The sequence below is a fragment of the Scyliorhinus canicula genome, chromosome 25 (assembly GCF_902713615.1).
Source record: "Scyliorhinus canicula chromosome 25, sScyCan1.1, whole genome shotgun sequence".
Classification (NCBI taxonomy): Eukaryota; Metazoa; Chordata; class Chondrichthyes; order Carcharhiniformes; family Scyliorhinidae; genus Scyliorhinus; species Scyliorhinus canicula.
In genome coordinates this window covers 21441816-21456588 of record NC_052170.1, presented here as the reverse complement: position 1 = coordinate 21456588, position 14773 = coordinate 21441816, and the positions used below count along the sequence as shown (strand labels likewise).

At 54.1% G+C, this 14773-nt stretch overlaps 1 protein-coding gene across 2 annotated transcripts in view; it reads left to right on the top strand.

The window, feature by feature from the left end:
- Positions 1–14773, top strand: part of LOC119957107 (kinetochore-associated protein DSN1 homolog) — a 48974-nt gene that overhangs the window by 32596 nt on the left and 1605 nt on the right. For both annotated transcript variants that reach the window (XM_038784804.1, XM_038784803.1), the window contains 4 exons: positions 1174–1233; positions 9530–9598; positions 11325–11472; positions 14673–14760. In XM_038784804.1, the coding sequence (XP_038640732.1) occupies positions 1174–1233; positions 9530–9598; positions 11325–11472; positions 14673–14760 (365 nt within the window). The remainder of the gene's footprint in view (positions 1–1173; positions 1234–9529; positions 9599–11324; positions 11473–14672; positions 14761–14773) is intronic.

The following is a 14773-nucleotide window of genomic DNA, read 5'->3' as shown; positions in this document are numbered from 1 at the left end:
TGTAGAGGTCACGCTAACCATGCGTGCTGGAGAGGTCACGCTAACCATGCGTGCTGTACAGGCCACGCTAACCATGCGTGCTGGAGAGGTCACGCTAACCATGCGTGCTGCAGAAGCCTCCGAAAGCTCCTGGTAAATATCTGAAACCTTCCCCTCTCCCACCCAGGTACTGGAGATTACTCCATCCTGTATCCCCCGTGGTGGCAGCAACGGAAAGGCCGAAACCTAAGTCTCACACTTGCAAATACCTGAACCCTTTCCCTGCTGGCAATCTGAATTTATCCTCCAAGGCTTTCAAGCTGGGAAAGCTCCCATCTATAAATAGATCCCCCATCCTTCTAATTCCTGCCCTTTGCCATCTCCGGAACCCACCATCTAGCCTACCCAGTACAAACCGATGATTATTATAAATCGGGCTCCAAACTGATGCTCCCTCCACTCTCTTATATCTCCTCCATTGCCCCCTGATTCTCAGAGCCACCACCGGACTTGTGGAGTATCGGGCCGGCGATAACGGAAGAGGTGCCGTGATCAGTGCTCCCAAACTGGTGTCTTTACATGACGCCGCCTCCATCCACTCCCATACCGACCCCTCCCCCGCTACCCACTTCCTAATCATGGCTATATTAGCCGCCCAGTAGTAATTGCAGAGGTTCGGCAACGCCAACCCACCCTCCCCCCCGATTGCGCTCCAGAAACACTTTCTTCACTCGCCGGGTTTTACCCGCCCACACATAGCCCGAAGCCACACTAACCATGCGTGGTGCAGAGGCCACAGCCTCAGCTGCTCTGTGACAAGTTGCTAGGGCGATTCCAGCATGGAGTTACTGACTGACGATGTGATTTCCCCAACTGCTCACTGCCGGAATACGTACCCCCCCAGTCTGCATGTACTGCTGGTGTCTCAGCATTGCTGTTAGGGTGTATCCTACAACATACTGCCTCAATAAATACCTGGAGAAGGCCAATTATTTCCAGCACTCCTCCCCAAAGGCACCATCAGATATCACTGGACTATAAAATTCCTGACACTGCAGTTACTTGTTCTGTCTGGTCGAGCCTGTGTTTGTTCAAGTATGTGATTTCCATAGCCCACTGCTGAGTGGGTATTATCCATGTCAGGAACCCCTCCTGGTGTCAATATTTGTGACCTGAGCGATGTTTATTTTACAGTGTTCTTCCCACGCCTGAAACCGAGGTTATGATGAAGCAGTTGAAGGGCGACATTGTGAGGTATGACATTCTGACCTCACGTTTCACCTTAAAGCACAAAGCTGTAGTGCCAGCTCTTTAAAGTGACATTTCTGACCAGTAAACTGCTTTAGAGGCCCAGAGGTTTTTAACCGGTGTCAGCCAAGGCTCAGTCCCTAGGGGTCTTACTGCCCGAGAGTCGGAAGCTTGTGGGTTCTGGACCCACTCTTGGATCCGAATATAAATGTCCAGGCTGCCACCCCAATGTCGTACCCGGGAGTGCCACACTGTCAGAGATGCCGAGTTCTGTCCCTGGCGGATGTAAAAGATGCCATGGCATTATTTGAAAGAAGTGCATCCTACAGTCATAAACGCTCAATATAAATCCAAATGATTTCTTTAAACGCCGCCTCTTGTTCATTTTTCTCAATGGACGAAGTGAATGTGTGAATCTTCGCAGGATTGCTCCAGCTCCCATGTACTGGTGGGTCAGCAAGAGGAAGCTGGGAACTATCCCAGGGCAGGAATGGAGAGCTCAGCTAATGGCTGAGTCAGCGTGTTCACCAGGCCAGCAGTCACACTACCTCCGACTGACAGCCTAGTTTGCCTTCTCGATTTTGCAGCCCTAATATTCAGGGATAAGAATTTGATACAAACTAGGAGATCAGTGGGGACGTGGCTCCCATCGTGATCTCGATGTTTGTGTGGAACTTGGTGTTTCAGCATTTTAATTTCTTCCCTTGCCTCCAAGGAACTTGTCTTACCTCGGGGTGCAGTTCCAAGAGTGCTGGCAACTCTCTGGCACCTTCCCCCAAACTATTGTTCTGTGCCTGTGCGCAGAGACCAGAAAATCCACAAGCTCTATCATCGTGGACGAGGCATGGCATTACCAACCATAAAACAACAATCCAGGGCGGCACGGTGGCACAGTGGTTAGCATTGCTGCCTACGGCGCTGAGGACCCGGGTTCGAATCCCGGCCCTGGGTCACTGTCTGTGAGGAGTTTGCACATTCTCCCCGTGTCTGCGTGGGTTTCACCCCCACAACCCAAAGATGTGCAGGGTAGGTGGATTGGCCATGCTAAATTGCCCCTTAATTGGAAAAAATGAATTGGATATTCTAAATTTATAAAAAAAAAAAAAAAAAAAAAAAACAACAATCCGGCCCTCTTTGCCCTTCCCCTTGGAATACTGCAACTTCTGACATTTTAATTTTCCCCTAGAAATTCGACAAACGGCTGCCACTTCCGGGAGAACCCGACCATTGACCCTCTTAAGGCGAACTTTATCCTCTCGAGACTGAGAAACCCAGCCATGTCACTAACCCAGGTCTCTGCACTCGGGGGCTTCGAGTCCCTCCACGTTAACAAGATTCGTCTCCGGGCTACCAGGGAGGCAAAGGCCAAGACATCAGCCTCTTTCGCCCCCTAAACTCCCGGGTCTTCTGACACTCCAAGGGTAGCTCACCGGACCCGGCGCCACCCGTGTGTTTAGCACCATGAACATTGCCTCAGAAAAACCCTGCCAGAACCCTCTAAGCTTCGGGCATGCCCAAAACATGTGAACATGATTTGCTGGGCTCCTCGCACATCTGTCTTCTACCCCGAAAAACGTACTCATCCTGGCCACTGTCATGTGCCTGGTGGACTACCTTAAATTGTATCAGACTAAGCCTGGCACATGATGAGGAGGTGTTAACCCTGCTTAGGGCATCCGCCCATTGACCCGCCTCTATCTCTCCTCCTAGCTCGTCCTCCCACTTGCCCTTCAGCTCCTCCACCAGAGTTTCCTCCGCCTCCGAAAGCTCCTGGTAAATATCCGATACCTTCCCCTCTCCCACCCAGGTACTGGAGACTACTCTATCCTGTATCCCCCGTGGCGGCAGCAACGGAAAGGCCGGAACCTGTTTTCTCAGGAAGTCTCGCACCTGCAAATACCTAAAACTCTTCAAAAGACTAATGTGCAGAGGTACAGGATGTCTTCCCATATCCCATTCCCTGCTGGCAATTCAAATTTATCCTCCAAGGCTTTCAAGCTGGGAAAGCTCCCGTCTATAAATAGATCCCCCATCCTTCTAATTCCTGCCCTTTGCCATCTCCGGAACCCACCATCTAGCCTACCCGGTACAAACCGATGATTATTATAAATCAGGGTCCAAACCGATGCTCCCTCCACTCTCTTATATCTCCTCCATTGCCCCCAGATTCTCAGAGCCACCACCGGACTTGTGGAGTATCGGGCCGGTGGGAACGACAGAGGTGCCGTTATCAGTGCTCCCAAACTGGTGTCTTTACATGACGCCGCCTCCATCCACTCCCATGCCGACCCCTCCCCCACTACCCACTTCCTAACCATGGCTATATTGGCCGCCCAGTAGTAATTGCAGAAGTTCGGCAGCGTCAACCAACCCTTCCCCCGACTGGGCTCCAGCAACACTTTCTCGTGGGGTTTTACCCGCCCACACAAAGCCCGAAATAACCTTATTCACCCGCTTGAAAAAGACCCTCGGGATGAAGATGGGGAGGCACTGAACGACAAACAGAAATCTGGGGAGGACCGCCATTTTCACGGTCTGTACCCTCCCCGCCAGTGATAGCGGGAGCATGTCCCATCTCTTAAAGTCCCCTTCCATTTGTTCTACCAACCGGGTGCAGTGCCTCCCATTCCCGGGCCACCTGGATTCCCAGATATCGAAAGTTCTTCCCTATCATTCTAAGCGGCGGCTCTCCCAGTCTCTTCTCCTGTCCTCTGGCCTGGATCGCGAACATCTCACTTTTCCCCATGTTCAATTTATATCCCGAAAAATTGCCAAATTCCCCCAGGATTCGAATTACTCCCCCCATCCTCTCCAACGGGTCCGAAATATACAAAAGCAGATCAACTGCGTAAAGTGTGACCCGGTGCTCCACACCCCCACCCCCCCCCGGACCAGCCCTTTCCAGTTCCTAGGGGCTCTTAACGCCATGGCCAATAGCTCTATGGTCAGATCAAACAGTAACAGGGAGAGGGGGCACACTTGCCTCTTCCCTCGGTGTAGTTTAAAATACCCCGACCTCAGCCGGTTCATACGCACTGGTGCCTGATAGAGCAACTCCACCCAGTCAATAAAGCCCTCACCAAACCCAAACCTTCCCAGCACCTCCCACAGGTAATTCCACTCCCCGAGCATAAGCCTTCTCCGCATCCATCGCTACCTCCACCTCCTCTCCTTCTGAGGGCAACATAATAACATTCAAAAGCCATCGAACGTTGGCCTTGAGTTGCCTGCCCTTTACAAATCCCGTCCAGTCTTCCCCTATCAGCCCCGGGACACAGTCCTCTATCCTTGTGGCCAGTATCTTAGCCAGCGGTTTGCCATCCACATTCAGTAGAGAAATTGACCTGTATGACCCGCATTGCTCCGGATCCTTCTCCCTTTTCAGGATCAATGAAATCGAGGCCTGCGACATTGTTGGGGGGCGGGGGGGACTCCCTTCTCTCTTGCTTCATTAAATGTCCTCACCTGCAGTGGGCTCAATATCTCTGAAAACATCTAGAATTCCACCGGGTCGCCGTCAGGGCCCAGGGCCTTGCCCGACTGCATGTCCTCCAGCCCCTTGATTATTTCCTCAATCTCAATTGGGGCTCCCAGCTCTTCCACCAGATCCTCATTTATACTTGGAAACCTCAACTGATCCAAAAACTGCCTCATCCCCTCCATCCCAGTCGGGGGTTCGGACTCATAATTTACTATAGAAGCCCTTAAATACCTCATTTACCCCCGCTGGGTCCAGGACAGTATTCCTGCCTCTACTCTTTACTTTACCTATCTCCCTGGCCGCCTCCCTTTTCCTGAGCTGGTGCGCTAACATTCTGCTTGCCTTTTCCCTGTACTCATAAATCACCCCCCTTGCCTTCCTCAACTGTTCCACCACTTTCCCTGCGGTCAACAGCCCAAGCTCCGCCTGTAACCTCCGCCTCTCCCTCAGTAGCCCCGTGTCCGAGGCCTCCGAGTATCTCCTCCACTAACCTGTCCCCCTCAGCCTTTTTTGCCTTTTCTCTGTGGGCCATAATGAGATTAATTCCCCTCTGACCACTGCTTTCAAAGCTTCCCTGACCGTCGCTGCAGAGACCTCCCCCGTATCGTTTGTCTCCAGGTAGTTCTGGATGGACTTGTTAACCCGCCCACAGATCGCTTCGTCCGCTAGCAACCCCACACCCAGTCTCCACAGCAGATGTTGTCCTCTGTCCAAACTCACCCGTAGGTCCACCCAATGCGGGGCATGATCTGACACTGTGCGATTGCCGAGTACTCAGTCTCCACCACCTCCGGTATTAGCGTCCTGCCCAGAACTAAAAAGTCGATGCGAGAGTATACCTTGCAAACATGTGAGAAAAAGGAAAACTCCTTCGTCCTCGGCCGTGCAAACCTCCTCGGGTCTACACTCCCCATCTGTTCCATAAAACCCTTCAATTCCTTTGCCGCAGTCGGCCTCCTCTCTGTCCTGGATTTTGACCGGTCCAATTCCGATCAATGACTGTGTTAAAGTCTCCTCCCATGATCAGGTTATGTGACTCTAAGTCTGGGATCTTACCTAACACCCACCTCATGAATTCTACATCGTCCCAATTCGGAGCATATATGAATGCCACTCGTTTGTTGATCAAGATCGCTACCCCCCTGGTCTTTGAGTCCAGCCCTGAGTCGAATACTTGGCTAACCCACCCCTTTCTCAATCTCGTCTGGTATGTAACCTTTGGGTGTGTCTCTTGTATCATTGCCACGTCCGCCTTCAGCCCCCTTAAATGCGCAAACACGCGAGCCATCTTGACCGGACCATTCAGCCCTCTGACGTTCCATGTCCCCCCCGCCGACTAGCCATCACCCTTTTTAGGCCAGCCTCTAGCTTGCGCCCTCCGCCTCCTCGAGCCCGCCTTCAGGCAGTCGCCGTTCCCGACCTCTCATTTGTCCCCTAGTAACAGTTCCTCCTGTCAGCAAAGCAGCTCCCCCCCCCCCCCCCCCCCCCCAGCAACAACACTAGAAACCCAACCCCCCAAGTCAAGCTCCAGCTTAACACCTGCTCACCCCCCACTGTGCTTCCGAGAGTCAGCTGACCCATGCTGACTTGATAGTGCCTGCCCCTAGCACCAAGCAGCCTGTCTCCCCATTGTTCTCTTCCCCCCTCCCCCCCACTTGGACAAACATATTAAAAGCATCACATTCCCCAGGAAACAAACATCAGAGAACAAAAACAGTTAAGGAACAGCCAATTTAGAAAAAAAAAAACACCCAAAAAACAGAACCAACCCCAAAGCCCCCCCCCCCCCCCTCTAACCAGCTCCCTGCAAGACAAAGTTACCTTTAGCCATCCAAACAGCCCCTTGTTACACAGAGCACTACTTATACTGATATAGCGCAGCACAACAAATCACCACCACAGTACTCTCCAAGGCTTCAGTGTTTTTTAATTTGCCTCCAGCCTCTTTTCTTTAATAAAAGTCCATACTTCGTCATGTGTGACCCACAGACGGGCTGGGTACAGCATCCCAAACTTCACCACCTTCTTAAAGAGGGCTGTTTTTGCCCGATTGAATCCAGCCCGCCTCTAGGCCAAATCCACGCCCAGGTCCTGATAAATGCGCAGCTCACAATTCTCCCATTTGCTGCTCCGTTCCTTCTTGGCCCGCTGTAGAACGTGTTCCTTGCCCAGAAATCGCTGAAAGCGTACCACCATGGCCCTCGGCGGCTCGTACGCTCAGGGCTTCTTCGCGAGGGTTCTGTGCGCTCCATCCACTTCCAGGGGCCGAGGGAACGCCTCAGCCCCCATCAGCTGTCACAGACGTCCTCGCATCCAATCCCTCGCTGCCTTCAGGGAGGCCGACAATTCTAAGATTCTGCCTCCTGGACCTGTTCTCCAGATCCTCCAGCTCCCGCATTCTTTTCTGGCGGTCTTTCATCATCTCCACCTTGACCTCCAGCACGGTTAGGTATTCCTCGTGCTCGGACACCTTTTTCTCCACCTCCTGGATCGCTCTCCCGTGGGTCTCCTGATTCTGCACAACTTGATCAATCGAAGCCGTAATCGGGTCCAGTGTGTCCTTCTTCAGCTTGGCGAAGCAATCTTCAAAAAAACTCCACCTGTTGCCCTGTCGACCACTGTGCCGCCCTTGCTCTCCGCCATGCTTTCCCGCGTTACCAGCTCTACCCGCGTCTTCCTTAATAGGACATTGTCTTCTCACACGGCCACTTCTGGTCCAATTTTCCACATACCGGAGGGGGATTTCTCCTCGCTGTCTCAGTCCTCACCGATTTATCCCATAAAATCCAGAAAAAAACGGGGAAAAGGTCCAAAAGTCCATCACAGGCGGGAACTATCAAATGTGCGACCATGGTCACCATCAGAAGTCTTGTGTTATGAATTTCAACAAATTAAGCAACTACACACCAAACCAACAACAAAATCAACTCTCCATTCCCAATACCCCACCAACCTCCCTTCTCCCCCCCCCCCCCCCCCCCCCCCCCTTGCCCAACTCCCCATGCCTCCCCTTTTAATCTCCTGAGCTTCAGACATGCCCAAAACATACATGGTTTGCAGGCCCACCCACACACTGTCCACACCTATCCTCCACCCCTTACAGAGCCTGCTCATCAGGGCCACGGTCATGTAGCCTCGCCATTCTCAGCAGACCAATGTCGCTCACCACTCTGCTCTGGCACCTCTCAATACTGAGGAACACAACTGAACCAGACACCGGCCAGGTCTGTGTGGCTCGATCCCAGGACACAGTTAACCGCCCTCCAGCAGCTTGGTGTCATCATCAAAGCTTAATCAGAGTGGAGTCAGGGCCAAGCTATTTTAGATTTTTTGATTAAGGGGCAATTTAGCGTGGCCAATCCACTTAACAAGCAGATCTTTGGGTTGTGGGGATGAAACCCACGCAGACACGGGGAGAATGTGCAAACTCCACACGGACCCAGGGCCGGGATCGAACCTGGGACCTCGGCACAGTGAGGCAGCAGTGCTAGCCACTGTGCTGCCCACCCCAAGCTATTTTAGGTGTAGACAGTTAATATTGGCTGTGACCAGGTTTGCATTAGGAAAACTGGACAGTTATGGCGTTTTTGAATGTGTCTCTATATGTGTGTATATTTATATTTATAAGACCTGTGCTTTCTGGGTGGTGATCCAAGGCTACAGCATTAATAGATATTAGATATTCCAAAAATGTGGAAATGTAACTTGTGCGAGCAGTTTGTTTAGTCCTGCAATTGTTTGGTGTAATAATTGTCAAGAATTTTAATCTGGAATCCTCAGTAAGTAGCTGAGTCACAGAGAACAGAATGATCCCAGGGTAAATCACTGACCACAGTTTACTGATCCCGGATTAGTCAGAGTTTTACAGTCATACAGAGTTTTGCAGCACCAGTCAACTAACACTTATCTATTCTTTTTTTTTTTAAAGAGTACCCAATTCATTTTTTCCAATTTAGCATGGCCAATCCATCTACCCTGCACATCTTTGGGTTGTGGGGGTGAAACCCACGCAGACACGGGGAGAATGTGCAAACTCCACACGGACAGTGACCCAGGGCCGGGATCGAACCCGGGACCTCGGCGCCGTGAGGCAGCAGTGCTAACCCACTGAGCCACCGTGCTGACCCCAACACCGATCTATTCTAACCCCAGCCTTGTATAGTATGGCATCTCGAGAGCTCACCTAAATGCTTCTTAAATGTTGAGGGTTCTGGCCTCCACCACCCTCTGGGTAAAAAAGCTTTCCCTGACATCTCTCTAACTCTCCTGCTCCTTAACCTAAATCTCTGCCCCCTGGTTTCTTCCTATCCATGTACTGGGACAAGGGTGACACCAAAACAAGAGGGCAAGGCAGCACGGTAGCATGATGGTTAGCATAAATGCTTCACAGCTCCAGGGTCCCAGATTCGATTCCCGGCTGGGTTACTGTCTGTGCGGAGTCTGCACGTCCTCCCCCTGTGTGCATGGGTTTCCTCCGGGTGCTCCGGTTTCCTCCCACAGTCCAAAGATGTGCGGGTTAGGTGGATTGGCCATGCTAAATTGCCCGTAGTGTCCTAAAACGTAAGGGTTACGGGTATAGGGTGGATACGTGGGTTTGAGTAGGGTGATTATTGCTCGGCACAACATTGAGGGCCGAAGGGCCTGTTCTGGGCTGTACTGTTCTAAAAAAAAAGGTGGGGCTGAGTTGAACGTAGCCCCCGATGGGACAGTCTGAGCTGATCACGCTGTCCCTGGATTATGGTGTTTCTGTGAGAGGTTGCTCAGGAAGCGAAACAAGCATCAAATAAAAGCCTCCACCCGGTGTTGCTGTTTATATTGCAGGTTAAATGCTGAGTGCAAGGCTTGGGACCGACTGCTGGATGTCTATCAGCAAAAAGCAAATGCAGCCACGTAAGTTACACTGATGCATTGGAGCCTCCTCGATGTGAGTGGCTCTCACATAACCCGGTCTGAGTCTTCACGTGGAAGGTACCCTCCTGTCGAGCGACATCACATCAGACATCTCCAGGCACAGTGCTGACGCCGTGGTACTGTCGCTGGGCTAATGATCCAGGGTAATACTCCGAGAACTAGGTTCAAATCCCACCTCGGCCGATGGTGAAATTTGAATTCAATAACAATCCGAAATGAAAAGTGTGATGATGACCATGAAAGATTGTTGTCAGAACCCATCTGCCACCCTTACCCACATCTGCCACCCTTACCCACATCTGCCACCCTTACCCACATCTGCCACCCTTACCCACATCTGCCACCCTTACCCACTCCGGCCACCCTTACCCACTCCGGCCACCCTTACCCACTCCGGCCACCCTTACCCACTCCGGCCACCCTTACCCACTCCGGCCACCCTTACCCACTCCGGCCACCCTTACCCACTCCGGCCACCCTTACCCACTCCGGCCACCCTTACCCACATCTGCCACCCTTACCCACATCTGCCACCCTTACCCACATCTGCCACCCTTACCCACTCCGGCCACCCTTACCCACTCCGGCCACCCTTACCCACATCTGCCACCCTTACCCACATCTGCCACCCTTACCCACATCTGCCACCCGTACCCACATCTGCCACCCGTACCCACATCTGCCACCCGTACCCACATCTGCCACCCGTACCCACATCTGCCACCCGTACCCACATCTGCCACCCGTACCCACATCTGCCACCCGTACCCACATCTGCCACCCGTACCCACATCTGCCACCCGTACCCACATCTGCCACCCTTACCCACATCTGCCACCCTTACCCACTCATGCCACCCGTACCCACATCTGCCACCCGTACCCACTCCGGCCACCCGTACCCACTCCGGCCACCCGTACCCACTCCGGCCACCCTTACCCACATCTGCCACCCTTACCCACATCTGCCACCCTTACCCACATCTGCCACCCTTACCCACTCCGGCCACCCTTACCCACTCCGGCCACCCTTACCCACTCCGGCCACCCTTACCCACTCCGGCCTCCAAGTCACTCCAGACCACAGCAATTTTTAAAAATTCTTTTAAAAAGAAATGCCGTCTGAAATGCCCGCGCAAATCCCTCTGTTCAATGGACACAAACGCCCACACCCAATGAACAAATATTTAAAAAGGCCAAGCCCCCTCCCTCCCTGTGTTCTGCAGCTCAGTCTGCCTTCCTCTCTGTGCCCACTTTCCTGTGATAATCTGCACTGAAGCAGTGGGAGAGGGGAGTGCAAATGCCTGTGCCTGTGCAGGATTGTGGTCATGTGGCGACTCTCACTTAATTCCAACCCCACTTGCAGCTAGTTTGGCTGGGGAGGGCCTGGTCAGGCTAACCAACCAATTGCAATGGAGTCCACTGGTCCCACGTGACTGAGTGAGATTCGGGAGTGGATTGATAACCTGACCAGTCAGATAGAACGGACAGAGCAGCGGCGAAGAGATCAGGGACCTGATAAACCCTGGCTTCCACCTGATGGCAAAACACTTTCTCCAAAACCATTGGCAGTCCTTTGGGGAGGGGGGGGGGGGGGGGGGGGGGGGGGGGGGGTAGGGATGGAGGACGGAGCTGGCCTGATCTGGCATTCTCTGGTTGCAGATGTTGAAGTCTTGTTAAACAATCTTCTAATTTTACTCATTCAGTGATTTGGGGAAAGTAGCAGTGGCTGGAGAGACCCTGGAACCAGTCATGATGATGGAGAACTCCCAAATAGATGTGATCAAGACAAAGCCAGATTATCGGTGCTATTTTGATGAGGATGTGACCATTCTCCAGAATATGGAATGTATAGTGAGTACATTGGGCAGGGAGGGGCGGGGGCTGGAAGACTACAGTCTGAGAGTCACGGGTTACCTAAACTCTTTGTTGATTCTAAGATACTTTATTAAGAAGCTGCAGTTTTGATATGATACACAATCTAAACAGGCAGCAAAGGTGTTGTTGACCCATACTGGGTGAGAACGGTTTACTGGTCCCAGATCAGGGCAACCGTTCCCCGCAGGACGATTCTGATCTCCTGGGCAAAGGGTTCCAGTCTCCTCTTTACACATCGTGGAAAACGGAAACGTGGCTTGGGTAGAACATGAATACAGTACAGAGGCTAAAGAATTGAAGGCCCGATGCCTCTAACCAACACACACAGCAGAGTGAGTGAACTGACCATAACTTCCAGCTGTCAGTACACTCCCATCGGAGGGGGGGGGGGTTCGATCCAACACAGCCCCACCTTGCTCTTGTTTTGGTGTCACCACCATCTCCCATAAGTGAATCCCTCATCCCTTCTGTTCAGATGGTCTTCGGTGTTCGATGTTCAGTCATTGTGGACACTCAAACTACATTGTACCCCTCCCATAACCTTCCCATACGCCTCCCATCTCCCCCTTACCTTCCCATACCCCTCCCATCCCCCCCTTACCTTCCCATACCCCACCCATCCCCCCTTACCTTCCCGTACCCCTCCCATCCCCCCCCTTACCTTCCCATACCCCTCCCATCCCCCCTTACCTTCCCATACCCCTCCCATTCCCTCCCATAACCTTCCCTTACCTTCCCATACCCCTCCCATCCCCCCCTTACCTTCCCATACCCCTCCCATCCCCCCCTTAGCTTCCCGTACCCCTCCCATCCCCCCCTTACCTTCCCGTATCCCTCCCATAACCTTCCCATAACCCTCCCATAACCTTCCCATACCCCTCCCATCCCCCTTGCCTTCCCGTATCCCTCCCATAACCTTCCCATACCCCTCCCATCTCCCCCTTACCTTCCCATACCCCTCCCATCCCCCCATAACCTTCCCATACCCCTCCCATAACCTTCCCATACCCCTCCCATTCCCTTCCCATACCCCTCCCATCCCCCCCTTACCTTCCCATACCCCTCCCATTCCCTCCCATAACCTTCCTGTACCCCTCCCATTCCCCCCCTTACCTTCCTGTACCCCTCCCATTCCCCCCTTACCTTCCCGTACCCCTCCCATTCCCCCCTTACCTTCCCATACCCCTCCCATTCCCCCCCTTACCTTCCTGTACCCTTCCCATTCCCCCCCCTTACCTTCCCGTACCCCTCCCATCCCCCCCTTACCTTCCTGTACCCCTCCCATTCCCCCCTTACCTTCCTGTAACCCTCCCATTCCCCCCCGTACCGCTCCCATTCCCCCCTTACCTTCCCGTACCCCTCCCATTCCCCCCCGTACCCCTCCCATCCCCCCTTACCTTCCCATACCCCTCCCATTCCCCCCGTACCCCTCCCATCCCCCCTTACCTTCCCATACCCCTCCCATTCCCCCCCCTTACCTTCCTGTACCCCTCCCATTCCCCCTTACCTTCCCGTACCCCTCCCATTCCCCCTTACCTTCCCATATCCCTCCCATTCCCCCCCGTACCCCTCCCATCCCCCCCCGTACCCCTCCCATTCCCCCCTTACCTTCCCGTACCCCTCCCATTCCCCCCTCCGTACCCCTCCCATTCCCCCCTTACCTTCCCGTACCCCCTTACCTTCCCGTACCCCTCCCATTCCCCCCTTACCTTCCCATACCCCTCCCATTCCCCTCTTACCTTCCTGTACCCCTCCCATTCCCCTCTTACCTTCCCGTACCCCTCCCATTCCCCCCTTACGCCCCTCCCATCCCCCCCATAACCTTCCCGTACCCCTCCCATTCCGCCTTACCCTCCCGTACCCCTCCCATTCCGCCTTACCCTCCCGTACCCCTCCCATTCCCCCCATACCTTCCCGTACACCTTCCCATTCCCACCCTTACCTTCCCGTACCCCTCCCATTCCCCCCTTACCTTCCCGTACCCCTCCCATTCCCCCCCTCACCTTCCCGTTCCCTCCCATTCCCCCCTTACCCTCCCGTACCCCTCCCATTCCCCCCATACCTTCCCGTACACCTCCCCATACCCCTCCCATTTCCCCCCCGTACCCCTCCCATTCCACCTGTACCCCTCCCATTCCACCCCTTGCCCTCCCATTCCACCCGTACCCCTCCCATTCCCCCCCTTGCCCTCCCATTCCACCCGTACCCCTCCCATTCCCCCCCTTGCCCCCCCTGTACCCCTCCCATTCCCCCCCGTACCCCTCCCATTCCCCCCCCGTACCCCTCCCATTCCTCCTTTACCTTCCCGTATCCCTCCCATTCCACCCGTACCCCTCCCATTCCCCCCCTTGCCCTCCCATTCCCCCCCCTTGCCCTCCCATTCCCCCCCTTGCCCTCCCATTCCCCCATACCTTCCCATAGCCCTCCCATTCCACCCTTACACCTCCCATTCCCCCCTTACGCCCTTCCCATTCCCCCTTCCCTTACCCCTCCCATCCCCCTTCCCTTACCCCTCCCATCCCCCCTTACCTTCCCATATCCCTCCCATTCCCCCCATTGCCCCCCCCCCGTACCCCTCCCATTCCCCCCCGTACCCCTCCCATTCCCCCCCGTACCCCTCCCATTCCCCCCCCGTACCCCTCCCATTCCCCCCTTACCTTCCCGTATCCCTCCCATTCCACCCGTATCCCTCCCATTCCACCCGTACCCCTCCCATTCCCCCCCTTGCCCTCCCATTCCCCCCCTTGCCCTCCCATTCCCCCCCTTGCCCTCCCATTCCCCCCCTTGCCCTCCCATTCCCCCCTTGCCCTCCCATTCCCCCCTTGCCCTCCCATTCCCCCCCTTGCCCTCCCATTCCCCCCCTTGCCCTCCCATTCCCCCCTTGCCCTCCCATTCCCCCTTACCTTCCCATAGCCCTCCCATTCCACCCTTACCCCTCCCATTCCCCCTTCCCTTACCCCTCCCATCCCCCCTTACCTTCCCATATCCCTCCCATTCCCCCCATACCCCTCCCATTCTGGGCGGATGTAAATTAAGCAGCCAAGGGGTTGAATCCGTTGCTGTAGACTAAGGAGTGTTGAGTTTCTGAGCTAAAGTCCAGTGTTCTTTGCTATCTTTGGAGATTTTGGTTTTTGGTTGTCCATGAAAAGCTGGAGCTGAAATGTGACCTCTTGTAGATGGACCAGCTGCAACTCACCATGAACCTGATCACCAGAGCCCGGCAGGAATGGGATTCGAGTCTACAAACTATATCTGAACAACTGGGTGAGTTTGTCCG